Source organism: Ursus arctos, unplaced genomic scaffold, assembly GCF_023065955.2.
Source record: "Ursus arctos isolate Adak ecotype North America unplaced genomic scaffold, UrsArc2.0 scaffold_12, whole genome shotgun sequence".
Lineage (NCBI taxonomy): Eukaryota > Metazoa > Chordata > Mammalia > Carnivora > Ursidae > Ursus > Ursus arctos.
This window is the reverse complement of record NW_026622786.1, coordinates 30146005-30159322: the sequence shown is the minus strand read 5'-3', so window position 1 is coordinate 30159322 and position 13318 is coordinate 30146005. Positions and strand designations below refer to the sequence as shown.

General features: G+C 39.7%; 2 protein-coding genes and 1 pseudogene across 5 annotated transcripts in view; all 3 read left to right on the top strand.

Moving 5' to 3' along the window:
* The window catches only part of EPHX4 (epoxide hydrolase 4), a 31640-nt gene extending 29754 nt beyond the window's left edge, over nucleotides 1–1886 (top strand). The window contains exon 7 of the mRNA XM_026497621.4: nucleotides 1029–1886. Within this exon, the coding sequence (XP_026353406.1) occupies nucleotides 1029–1260 (232 nt within the window). The 3' untranslated portion in view covers nucleotides 1261–1886. The remainder of the gene's footprint in view (nucleotides 1–1028) is intronic.
* A 2099-nt stretch (nucleotides 1887–3985) lies between these two features.
* On the top strand, nucleotides 3986–5412 carry LOC113254308 (lysophosphatidylcholine acyltransferase 2B-like; annotated as a pseudogene).
* A 4774-nt stretch (nucleotides 5413–10186) lies between these two features.
* The window catches only part of BTBD8 (BTB domain containing 8), a 93813-nt gene continuing 90681 nt past the window's right edge, over nucleotides 10187–13318 (top strand). Inside the window, exon 1 of one of the 4 annotated variants that reach the window (XM_026497619.4) lies at nucleotides 10187–10558. In XM_026497619.4, the coding sequence (XP_026353404.2) occupies nucleotides 10410–10558 (149 nt within the window). In that variant the 5' untranslated portion in view covers nucleotides 10187–10409. Of the gene's footprint in view, nucleotides 10559–11939; nucleotides 12644–13318 lie in introns of those variants that run through there. The other 3 variants (XM_044383645.3, XM_057310465.1, XM_057310464.1) reach the window with 3 other exon arrangements.

Sequence of the window (13318 nt, the reverse complement as noted above, 5' to 3'; positions counted from 1 at the left end):
GCCTTAGAAAGAAATGATCTGAAATGCCAAAAAAAGATTTAGGCACAAAATGCTCATTATAGCATCACTTACAACATCCCCTTGTTTTAACTGATGATATAATCTAAATATTCAGGTATAGGAGAACAGTCATTTATGGGTGATTATACCATAAAATACTCTCTTTTACAATTACTTTTGAAAAACATTATGAAATGAGAAAATTCTCAACTTATAATTCAACATGAAATTTGAATATGGATGCTGTATATAAATTGTGTATATTTATTGAACTTTATAGTATGGTTTCAACCATATGCATAGAAAATGGCCAAAAGGTTATCTTTTAATGATGGAATTATGCATGGTTTTATTCTTTATACTTTATTTAAGAAAATTCACAATAAAACATTGTTTTAAAAATAATCTTTCAAAATAAATATAGTGTCATTTAATGGCAAAGTTCAGTCTGTATGTATTTTCTGAATTTTCAGTTCCAATTTCACATAAAATGCTATGTTATCTAACGAACTATTTAAAATATATTTAAAGTACACCATTTAAAACTCTCTTTCATCACATCATTCAGAAATTCTGGTATTCTTTTAAAGCAAATTATTCCTAACAGTGATGAATTTCATATTTAATTTATAACTTTCATTATAAATTTTGCTAGACTAATCCAATTAAAAATTTTATTGAGCACTCTCTTAAATAGCCTTTTAAATTTTTTATTGTATAGATTGATTGCCTAATGCAGTGTTTCTCAACCATTTTTCATCATCACCTCCTTAAGGAGCATTTTTAGACATTTTTTTTCCTAATTGCCCCCCAACTCTATGAAATTTTAATATCTGCTTATGTACTGTGTTTACAGCCATGATTTATACATAAAAAAGTAATTTTTTTCATTCTCCTAAGAATCAATTTTCACCCCATTGGTGGTGATATCGCCTCCTTTGAGAATGTATGGCTTAAAGGAACATTATGGGAAAATGTTATTTTAACTTTTACAATGCGTCTTAAGTCCACGTGTTTTGTTTCTATAGCTGCCTGCCTCTCAAACATCACATGGTGACGATTCCAACGCTACTGCTATGGGGCGAGAAAGACGCATTTATGGAGGTCGAGATGGCTGAAGTCACCAAGATTTACGTTAAAAATTATTTCAGGCTAACTATTTTGTCAGAAGTCAGTCATTGGCTTCAGCAAGAACAACCTGACATAGTGAACAAACTGATATGGACATTTCTGAAAGAAGAAACAAGAAAAAAAGATTGACTTTTCTATAGCTTCTATGAGGGGTCTGTAATGAAATCTCTAAATAATTTTTAATAATTGTTCATCAACCCCTTTAAGCTTCATTAGGAAAAAGTTGTCTTAATATGCTTTATGATAAATATCCTGACAAATGATATTGAAAAAAATCTGAGAATGTGTGACTTGTAACATGATGTTGATTTTCTTCTGTTGAATTTTGCACAGAAAAGCATCTGCCTTAAAATGTGTACATTGGTACAAAAAGGAAGTTGGGGAAAGTGGCTCAGTTTTGATTTCTTGCATTCTTTACCCTGTTAACATCTGGTGCCTTTTACAAATGTATATTAAAGATTAGCTGCGCCATGTTTAAAAAGGCAAACCTGCAATGGTATAAATTTTCATTTTATTGTTCAAAACTTCTTTTTAATATTTTTCAACCATTAAAAAATTCTATTGTCAAATCTCTCAGATTTATAATATATTTATGAGTTTGAAGGCAAATACAATTAGAAGAATATGCATTCTTAAAACAGCTATAAATACTACTTATCCTGGAAAGATTAACAAGAGATGATGTCGAGATTCTCATGTATACATATATATGTGTGTGTGTGTGTGTGTGTATTAAATATTGCAAAGTAGGAAAGCACATCCATCAAATTACTCGTCTTCATTTCCAGCTAAATTGGTGGGAGATTTAGACAAAAGATCAAAATGTCCTTTTGCCCCATTAATGCAACCCGAAGTGAATTCTATACTTCCTATGTGCACGAGAATCTAAGCTCCACAAGGCATAGATTTTTTACTGTTTTATTAACTGACGTATATCCAGCATCTAGAATAAGGGCCTGGCTCCATTGTAGGCTCTCACATATTTACTTAATAAATAAATAACATATATGACACACTGCTAGGTACTATGGGGTAAATATAAATGAAAGAGGACGTGATAATATGGAACTTTCCATGGAAAGTTGGAATATGGGACGCCTGAGTTTCTCAGATAAGCACCTGCCTTCGACTCAGGTCATGATCCCAGGGTCCTGGCATCAAGCCTTGCATCGGGCTCCCTGTTCAGCAGAGAGCCTGCTTTTCCCCCCTCCTCCCCACTCGTGCTCTCTCTCACTATCTCTGTCTCTCTCAAATAAATTTAAAAAATCTCTAAAAATAAAGAAGTATACACAGAATGCAGTTAAATTAAACAAGGATTCAAGAGTAGTAATGAACATTACAAATAAGAGTGGGAAGACTTACAGAATAGAGAATGATACAAGCTCAAGGGAATCCTACTCATTCTCTTGGGTTGGTCTCATTTAGCATGGGAGATAACAAGTAACATTGCCAAATCGTGGCTCCTTAGAGGCTACAACTGTGTTCCCAAATAAGACTAAGTTGGTGAAAAAAACTAAGTGTAGTTCTGATAGTGGCAGAAGAAAGTGGAATGTCCCTAAGAATTCTCATCATTGTATCCTAAGTAACTTTTATTTACTAATAAAAAACCAACTTTCTATATACATTGTGCTTGTGCCTCATAATAACATTGCAAGGTAGATAGTATTACCAGTTTATAGATGTGAAAATAAGGTTGGCCAATGCCCACAGTATAATTGTTAGAACCAGAATCTGACCTAGATTCATCTGGTTATAAAGCCTCTAATCTTTCCAGTAAGATAACAGGGTCTGTATCTACACTGTTCTGGTGTGCTCCAATAAATAGAAACATTTCTCAGAAACCTACAATTTGACTTTTAATTATGGGGAAAGGAATTTAAATCAGTAATTAGCAAATTAGCATTGTCAGAGTTAGAAATGTTAAAAGGTATAGAAGAGAGCCTGGTTCACAGCAACTTTGATTATGCTTCCTCTTGATCATTTCTGAAGGGCAGCAACAAAGGGAGAAATAGGACTTTGTTTATGTTGACCCAATGAAATAATCCTTACTTATTTTACTGAAAACCTGTTACTGACTAAGGAGATTTTAAGGTTTGTTGTTGTTACTTATATCAGTTTGGAATGCTGACTGGTTCATGTGGACTCATGTTAAGAATATGAATCAAATGTGCCATGGCTAATTCCAGCCCATGATAATGGATGTATTCTAATTTGCTATGCATGTGGAAGAGTGCTTGTAACAGATATAAAATAAAGGCTCATGGGTTCCATCAGTTAAACCTCTTAGCATAAGGAGATATTATGGTCTCTGTAGAGATCAATTTGTTGGGAAAGTAAACAAATTTGACTTACCAGCTCTCAAAGCATCTCACAGTAAGTAAACTTTACCGGTAGTCGTATTTAAATTAAAAAGTTGTAATTAATATCCATCGATTTAAATTAATATATCCCTAGTAGGTATATAATATACCCTTAATATAAATGTCAGAAATCATGTGCAAATAATTTATTAAGCATATATGTCAAAAGGAAGACATCTACAGAAAGCAAAAAAGATTGTACGGTGATATGATTCCAATTCTATTACACCATTTATCATTTTTAATTGTTCTGATTTTAAGAAATGATTAAGGGTAATACATCCTCATTTCTTATTAACCCACATTGTATCTGAGAGTTCTAATTATGGGTGAATAGAAAGAGCACTTGAATATGGGGAAGGGGTATGCTTTGGGGGCTGCCCTCAGATCCAATCCACTGGCATCCCAAGACCACTGAGAAATTGGCTTCATGGCTCAGCCATCCTTGGGCTTCGAGACGGAGGTGTGGGAGTCCGCCTTCCGCCATAGGATGAATGAGTCGCACCGCCTGCAGTGGCCAACCCTTTCATGCAGCAGAGATGCACGGGCCGGTGGCGCCAGGCTACATCATCCTCTCCAGGACTGTGCTGATGCCAGTCTGTGAGTCCTGCATCGCCTTCCTTTTCATCATCCTCTGGCCAGTGTGCTCGCTTTCCACCAAGGGTGGATCTGCTTGACCAGTCAACTCCCCAAAGAGTTGGGGGAAAAAATTGGCGCGACCACCCCTTAAATTCTTGTTGCAGGCAACGTTCTGCTCAGGAGGGTTCCTGGTTAAAGTGAAAGGGGAAAAAGCAACCCAAGATGAGGCCCTCATCTGTGTTACAGCTCCACACTCTGCTTTATTTGACCAAATCACCCATGTGGTGGGAGGGTTACCATTGGTGGTCTTGGCAAGTCAAAACGGGCAGATCCCAGTGGCTGGAAAACTCATACTGTCAACACGGCCTGTGCTTGTGATCCCAGAGGACCCCAATTCCAGGAAGAATACCCGGAATGAAAACCTGAAGCAAGTGACATCTGAAAGGAACTGACCACGGATCCTGATATTCTTGGAAGGAGTGCATACCAATTGCACCTGTCTGGTCACTTTTAAACTAGGGGACTTGTCTTCAGGAGTTCCTGTATGACCAGTTGCTACCCAGGTACCCAAACACACTGGACACAGTGACCTAAGCCGGGCAGGGGTTTGCGGGTTTCTACATGTTGACCTTGAGTCCGCTCTTCACTAGAGGAGAAGGTGAGTTTATGCCTGTTTATACACCAAAAGACCAAGGGGAAAAAAAAATACTCAACCCTTTTGCCAATACAGTGAGCATCAGCATGGCAAATGCCTTGGCGAGTGTCTGTGACAGGCCATGCTTATGAAGACTGTAGACTGATGATTTTCACAGGTAATCTCCAACTACCCGCGGAAGTTAGTTTGATGGAATTACAAAAATTAGCCAGAAATTAAAGTTAGACTGGGATAATATTCATTAGCATCTGGATGAATATGCTGCAATTGCGATCGCCACCAAAGGAGTTGCCACTATAGGAACTGAAGAATTTGCAAATTACTTAAAAGTCCTAATTTCAGAGCCCTTGAAACAATTTTTTGCCCCCTTTGACAGGAATAATGACAGCAGCATAGAATTCAGAGAATATGTGACAGGTCAGACTATCCTGTGCAAACCTGCCAATACTGAAAAGATTCTGCAAATGTCATTTAAGCTTTTTGATCTTGATGAGGATGGTTTCATAACAGAGCCGGCGTTAGTTGCTGTACTTTGGGTAGCCTTGGGAGTGCCAGATCTTGATGTCTCCGGATTCTTTCAGAAATATCTGGACAGAATTCACATTACATTTCATATAAGAACTTACAAAATTTTGCCCGAAACATCCAGAATATACCAAGTTATTTCATTCATACTTAGATCTCTAGATAGTCTCTCTATATTTATTACCACATTAAGAGCCAGTTTAATTGCTGTATTCAAATGTTAAAGTCAGCCCTGAAAATGGTGGAAGTACCTTCCAAATAGAAACAATGATTGAAATAAAATTATCCTTTGAGAAAAAACACAATAGTTTTTACTCTAGGTGGCTTGAGCATTTAATTAGGATACATAAAATGTGCTTGAGAAATATATATTTCTTTTAGATCTTATAGTACTTATTTTCCTTAAGATATGTTTGTTTCAATGCGACCAAAGGTAGAGAATAAGAGATCCATTTATAAGGAGAGCTAAGATGGCGTCATAGTAGGAGGACCCTAGGCTTGCCTTGTCCCTTGAACACACCTATCAAATCATTCTGAATACCCAAGAAATCAACCTGAGGACTGACAGGACAAACTACACAACTAGGGGGAGAGGAGAAGCCACACTGGGGAACGCAGGAGTGCGGAGATGCAGTTTGGGGTAGAAATGGAGAGTGGGTGCTGTAGAGGGGAGGGAGCTGTGGTCACAGAGAGAGAGTAGAGCACACAGGGGAACACACAAGGAGAACACTTCCCCAAAGCCATTGGCTGGGAAATGAAAGGAGCTGATTTTCATGAGTTTTTGCAACCAGCAGGGCTCAAAGAATGGAGTTTTAGAGGTTGGCAGGCTCAGCTGTGATAGTCTCGAAAGCACCGCCCTACTCCTGGAGAGAAGGCAGGCAAGCAACCTCAGGGAGGACGGTATGATTTGAGGATCGCCTAAGGAGCACAGGGAGGGACTGTTCGCTCTTCTTGGAGCATATCTGTGAAAGGTGGCATTCACAGAGTCACCTCTCTGGGGACAAAAGAGCCAGCAGGCACCATTTCCCTCTTCTGCCTCCGCATAGGCACAGAGACACCTGCTGAGGGCACCTAATCTGGACACTGGCTGTGTAGCCTGCTTTGCCCCTGTGCTCTGGCATGACTTCCTTTCTTGGTCAAACCTGCATCCATCCCAGTGCAGCAAAACCCTCCCCCAGAAGAACAGTTCAGGCCCTTCCACAGCACATCCCTAAAGTTTGGAGTTTTAAAAGTCAGTGGGATTGACTGGGATAAAACCCAAAGGGCACTGCACTGCTCCAGGCAGGCAAGCAACCCAAAGACAGATTGCGTGAAAATAGCCATCTGAAAAACACCTGAGACACCCAGGGGAAATTATTCACTCCTCTGAGAATATTTCTCCAAGAACAGCAAGCATAGAGACCCCTCCCCAGGGACAGAGGAGCCTCATCAAAGGGGAAATTTGTGTTTGTAATTGCATATTCTGCATTACTAAGAATACTCCTTTCACTCTGGCTAGGCACCAGTGAGAACTGAATCCTCTACCTACTGTTGTATACCTCCTAACCACCTATATATCTCTAGCACCCTTTGCTGTAAGACATCTTCACATGGGACATGATGTATGTGACCTTGGGCCCTATCCCTTCATGTTACTATTCAGGATGAATCAGCAAAGTATTCCTGGAAGCCATTCCTGCACCAGAACAGGGAGCAACAACTTATCTAGATGTGGAAATGATTGTGAACCAATAAATATGCCTTGCTAACCCAAACTACTGTATCCTCAACTTAGTTTCATTGTGGCCATATCCCAAAAATGCCTGTAGGCAATCAGTGCCATCACATATGAGGGGACATTCAGCTAAGAAGAAAGACTTGATCAAATGTGGTCAAATTTCTTATCTTTGCAAAAATTTACAAAAACATACCCCAAAACTACAAAAAGGAAACACATTTCTAGGGATCCCATTGGATCCGTGGAAAGGGCTTGTACAAGTGGGACCCATAAAGCTTCATTAGTTAGCTTCCTGGTATTTTGAGAAGAAAGGATGAAGAAGTGAGTGAGGGGGAGGTGAGCAGAGGAGGAAAGCTTAAGGAAAGTGACGGAAAAAATCAAATATTGTTCTGAGATTATTTCCACGCATTTCTCCCGTGAGAAAGGAGATGGTTAAGTGATGTTTTATAATCCTTAGTTAGTTCAGGCTGCTATAACTAAAATACTATGGACTGGGAGGCTTAAACAACCAACATTTATTTCTTATAGTTCTGGAAGCTGGGAAGCCCAAGATCAATGCACTGGCAAATTTGGTGTATCATAAGAGCTCGCTGCCTGGTATGCAAATAGTTGTCTTCTCACTGTATCCTCTCATGGTGGAAGGGGCAAGGAAATTCTCTGGGGTCTCCTTTACAAGGGAACTAGTCCTATTCATGAGGGTTCCATCCTCATGACCTGATCACCTCCCAAAGCCCCCATGTCCAAATTCCATCACACTGGGGATTAGATTTCCACATATGAATTTTGGGAGGACACAAATAGTCATTCTATAGAATCTACTCAACTTGATATTTCTTTTTTAAAAATTTTTATTTTTATTTATTTGACAGAGAGAGCACAAGCAGGAGGAGTGGCAGGCAGAGGGAGAAGGAGAGGGAGAAGGTGAAGCAGGGAGAGGGAGAAGCAGGCTCCCTGCTGAGCAAGGAGCCCAATGTGGGGCTCGAACCCAGGACCCGAAGATCATGACTTGAGCCAAAAGCAGATGCTTAACTGACTGAGCAACCCAGGTGCCCCCCAACTTGATATTTCCATGATAATAATGCAAAATACCTTAAATTGAATATAGTGTAATTGTTAGTAGTAATAATAATATTATTATGAAACTCTAATAACTTCTATAGGAATATATAGAAAAGTAATTCTGTTAATGCTGTTAGGAACCAAGAGTTTTTCAGTGCAAGAAAAAAAAAAGAAGAGAGCTTAAAAACAAAGAATCTAAAAATCTCATAATAGTAAATTTGAATCAGATATAGTATAAATTCAGCAATTTTTTTTCTTATAAAAAGTGTATTGCTTAGAAACAACCCAGCCCAATATCGGTGATATATTGTGTATTTGCATATTTGAAATGTTTCAAATGAAAACATTTTTAAAGAAGGAAAAAATAATGCATCCCAAAAATCACTTTTCTTTCATGAATTATAGTTCTTAGAAGAATTTTTTTTGCCTTCCAAGGCAATTTTACCGAAATTGATTTTTCACACATGAGAATCACGGTCAAGGCCAACCCAACCCAAAATTATGGATTTAGCTGTTTCTACCTTCAAAGCTCCCATTGTTAGTTCATTAGGATTCTTTTTTCTTCCTAAATGTCTTTCAGGAAAAAAAAATCCAGTAACTTCACTCACATTAAGGTCTAAATGACTTCACGGCTTAAATTAATTAAAATAAAAATAGTGCTTTAAGTAAAAAGTCTCTCATGGTTAAATGTGAAGCATCATTGACAAGATTTTTGTTTTTTATTTATTTTTATTTATTTTTAAGATATTTGTTTTTTAAAGGGGCACTTTTCTTAAATCATTTCACACAGCCAATTGCCTAAAGTGTTTTACGAGAATTAAATTACATGAACCAGAAACCATTCTGTCATCCATTCCGAACCAGTGAGTTAATAAATGCAATTGTGCATAATAAAAATGCCTGTTACTTCAGCTGATAAAGGGGTATGGTAGAACTCTTGCAGACTTTGAAGGGGAAGAGTTGCTAGTCAGCCTGTTTTAATACCTAGACCACCACTGTACTGGCTGTGAGACCTTTCCCAAGTTACCTATCTTGTCATGCCTCAACTTCCTCACCTATAGATTAGGCTCATATTAGTTAGGACCTACTTAAATGGTGGTTGTGAAGATTGAGTTAATGTATATAAAGAAGGTAGGGCAGTTCTCTCACCTAATAAGCACTCAATAAATATTAACTATTATTATCTTTGACACGCCTCTTTTCTACAGGAATAATTAAGAATCAATTATTCAGTTATACTTTTCAATACTCATGTGTCTGAATATTTGAGAGGGGCATTATTTGGAGAAACAGCTACTTTTTGGCCAATCTTAGGGTACAAGGTCCGTCTATTTTCCAAATACATGCTATTTAGAAGAGACTCAGGAGACAAAAGAACCAAATGTAACCTCTGAATCCTTTGAAAACTGATTCAAACAAACCAACCCTATATGTTAATTTTGTGGAGCTTCTGAACGAAGCAGAACTATTGAGCTTTCTTCCTTCGGAGGAAATAAGTTTTAAAACACCAAAAGATTTTTAAATTATATCCTGTCCAGCTATTTTCTTCAGGCCAAAATGTTCAAAATTCGATAGCTCACCAATCCACTTACTTCCCCGCTCAATTAAAGGCTCTGCCCGTTCAGCTTTACCTCTTCCCTTCCTCGTCATAAATATTATAGCTTTATATGAAAAGCGCTGGAATACATGCTGAGATTTCTCAAAGTTTATGAGCCGTTATAGGAGCCACTCCCTGGATTAGAAAGCGATGGCGTCTTTTCGACTCTGCACATACCCTTTGCAACGGACTCAGGACGTCCTAACTCTTGCTGATCTTACGAAGTTACTTCCCCTCTCCTCACACCCCCCGTTTTTCTTGCCCAAAGCAACATAATGAGGGAGCGTGACTCGCCAAGGAAAGGTCCTGTGAACCTGTTCTTGGCTAGAAAAAAAAAGCGCTGACATCCCAGGAAGACGTAATGTGGAAAAGCTCGCAGATTGATTTGGACTCGGCTCGCAATAAAACATCTATTAAAATGAACGGCTGACACCCCCGCAACGCAAACACAGCAAGGAAAAAATAACCGGAGGGAACGGTTTATCCCGCGAGATGGTTTGCTCCCTGGGTAATGGGGGCAGGGTACCCGCCGGCAGAAGTAAACAGAGCTACTACGCCTGCGCACACCCTTCCTGGGTCACGTGCGGCGCGGGCCTCCCAGATTGCCCCGGAGAGCGGTCCCACCGCTGTAAGGGACCGGGTGCAAACAGGAGAGGCGTCAACCTTTCCCTGAGGGGCGGATTCGGGTAGGAGCGGAGCTTTGGGTCGGAAACGCCCCCTTCTCCCGCTGCCGGAGATTGAGATCCTGTACTGGGCCTGCGGGGTGCCGCCGTGCCTTTGTGGGACATGGCCGGCTGTGGGGAGGGTGGCGCGGTGCCCGTCGTACTTCTGGGGTCCCCTGGAGTTTGCAGTAAGGGGTTGCAAAGGAAGGGACCCTGTGAGCGTCGCCGGCTGAAGGCGGTGGTATCGGAGCAGCTCAGCCAGGATCTGCTCAGGTAGGAGGAGGCGGGAACTCTGGCTGCTTCAGGTCTTAAGGCAACGACCTCCGCCCCAGAAGCTGTGGCTTCTCGGCCACTTCATCCCTCCCCTCCTCGTTCTCCTCGCCTCAGGCTTTTGTGGGACGTGCACCAGTCTCCTCACTACAGAGCGGGTCCCTCGCCCTAAAAAACCAATCCCGAGCACCTCGGAGAGCACGTACCGGATTAAAAAAGGAAACCAAAATTAGTATCATAGTTATGTGCAAGACCAGTTTATGACAGAATACGACGAATAGGCTTAGTTCTTGAAAGACGCATAGCTAAGGTCGGGATGGATCCGGGTTTCATGGCCCTGAAGCGTACACTTTTAAAAAAATAAGCTTAGTTTGAGAAAAATGATAAAATTAAGTATAAAAATGAATATTTAGATTAAGGAAAAATAGAACAAATTAGTGGAGTCTTGGAGGTCTCTTTCTTCTGAACCTTCTTGAAACACTTTACCAGAAATGCTTACATAGAAATATTTCCTGATTGCAAACTGATTTCCCCTCACCACCTAGAACACTCTACAGCTCCCAGCAACTCCCAGCTCTCATGAGGACGCAAGCAAGTGGAGGGTTGTTCTGAAGCTTAACTGAGGCTATGGTGAATCCGGTTAATGACATCTCAGTTTATAAAGAAAATGAAGCTTAGAAATATTCCCTAGCCAATTGCCATTTCCACCAAAACTGATTTCATGAGGTTTAGTGTGCATCAGAATGACCTGGAGGGCTTGTTAAAAAGTGTCCTAGGTCCCAGACCATAGTACTCGTTCAGTTGGTCAGGAAGAGAGCTTTTGCATTTCTAACAAGGTCCCAGGTGATGGTGATGCTGGCTGCCTCGGTCACACTTTAAGAACTACTGAACTAGAGTAAACATAATTACCACTAATAACCAACAGTTGTGCAGCATTCTACATTTTAAAAAGTGCTTTCTATCCCCTACACTTAGGCTCCAGCAGCTATAAACTGTGCTTTCTATAAAGTAAAAAAATTTCCAATTTGGGCTTATCTGCCAGAGATGATGCTTTGTCTCCACCAGTGGGGGATTAATGTAAAAGATGGAAAAATAAAACTGAAGTTCGTCTGTTTCTAGGGTGAATCTGCAAGGATGAGGCGCTCTTTCTTTTCAATGGCTTTATTCTCCTGGCTGTATTGTAAGCCTTAAGATATCAGGAATTTAAGGAAGAGAACCTGTCTGATTTATATAAAGAAAATGAAATTAAGGTATAGTAGGGGAACAATTTATCCTCATCTGAGCAGTAATTAAGGATAGGATCCTGAACTCCTAAGTTCCTATTACAAGGAAAAAAAAAAAAAAAAGATGTAGCAGTTCTTTTTTTTTTTAAAGAAAACTTCATATGCGCACCCAGCACCCTAATTGCTGTGTCAAATTAATCTTTTTCAAACACAGCAATGTAATGGATTTATTCTGCAAATATTAATGAAGTATCTAGCACCCCCCCTCCCCCGCCATGTACCTAGATTTGTACTAGGTCCTGAAGAATCAAAGATTAATAAGACATAGCTTTGGTGTTGTGCTTACACTCTGGCAAGAAAAAATAGTTAAAAAGAAGTTATGGGGACTGGGGTGAGTTTGGGGAAGGCTTTTTAGGGTGACGTTTGAGTGATCTCTAAAGGATTGATTCAAAATTGATTAGGTAAATATTAGGAAGGGAAAAGTCAGGATATCTAAACAAAGGGAATGGCTTTTACAAAGGCACAGAGATTTGAAAGAGTTTGATTTATTTTGGGAAAGCAAGTTGTATTAGATTCTTTTTTTTTTTAAACATAATTTTTTTTAATTTTATTTATTTATTCAACAGAGATAGAGACAGCCAGTGAGAGAGGGAACACAAGCAGGGGGAGTGGGAGAGGAAGAAGCAGGCTCCCAGCGGAAGAGCCTGATGTGGGGCTCGATCCCAGAACGCCGGGATCACGCCCTGAGCCGAAGGCAGACGCTTAACCGCTGTGCCACCCAGGTGCCCCAAGTTGTATTAGATTCTTAAACAGCAAGGAACAGAGACACCTCTGCGTGACCTGAGATAATCGGGTATATGGAGAAGTGAGTAAAATAGGAAACTGTTTCAGTGGTCAAAAAGCCAGATCTGCTGTAGAATTGTTAAGTTGCTTGGGGTGTGACAGCAATTATATAGTAAGACCTCATTGAGAAGTGGACCATTATTCAAGACAATTGTAATAAAAATAACCTAAAGTTATTGCTATTCTATCAGCTAGATGCTGGGTAGACTGCTTTGTGAGGTAAGTCTTGGTATTATTCCCATTTAACAGGTAAGGAAATTGAACATTAGGTATGAAGTGGTAGAGTCTGAATAAAAACCTTGACATTCTGACTCCAGAAACATTAAAATGACTTGCCCAGGGTCACACAACCAGAATATGAGCCCAGTCTGTTTTCTCTGCAGTAGTTATACAAACTTATCTTCCGTAATTTTATTTCCTTCATCTTTGCTTCTGTCCTTACCCATTTCTTTTTCTTACTGTATCTTAGATTTGCTTTGACACTCTCTTACAGTGTCATCAGTCAGTTTCTCTTTATTATAGAACATCTCCGCTAGAGTTTACTTGTTTAACTACCACATAGGCTGATGGCTAACCTTGGCTCATTCCACTGTTCATTCAGATGTGGTTAAGAGCATCAGGGTCATGTGCTACAAAGACGAGCCATATATGAATGCTAAATGAATTTGGTAGCTTTTTGGGAGGGGATTATGGATAT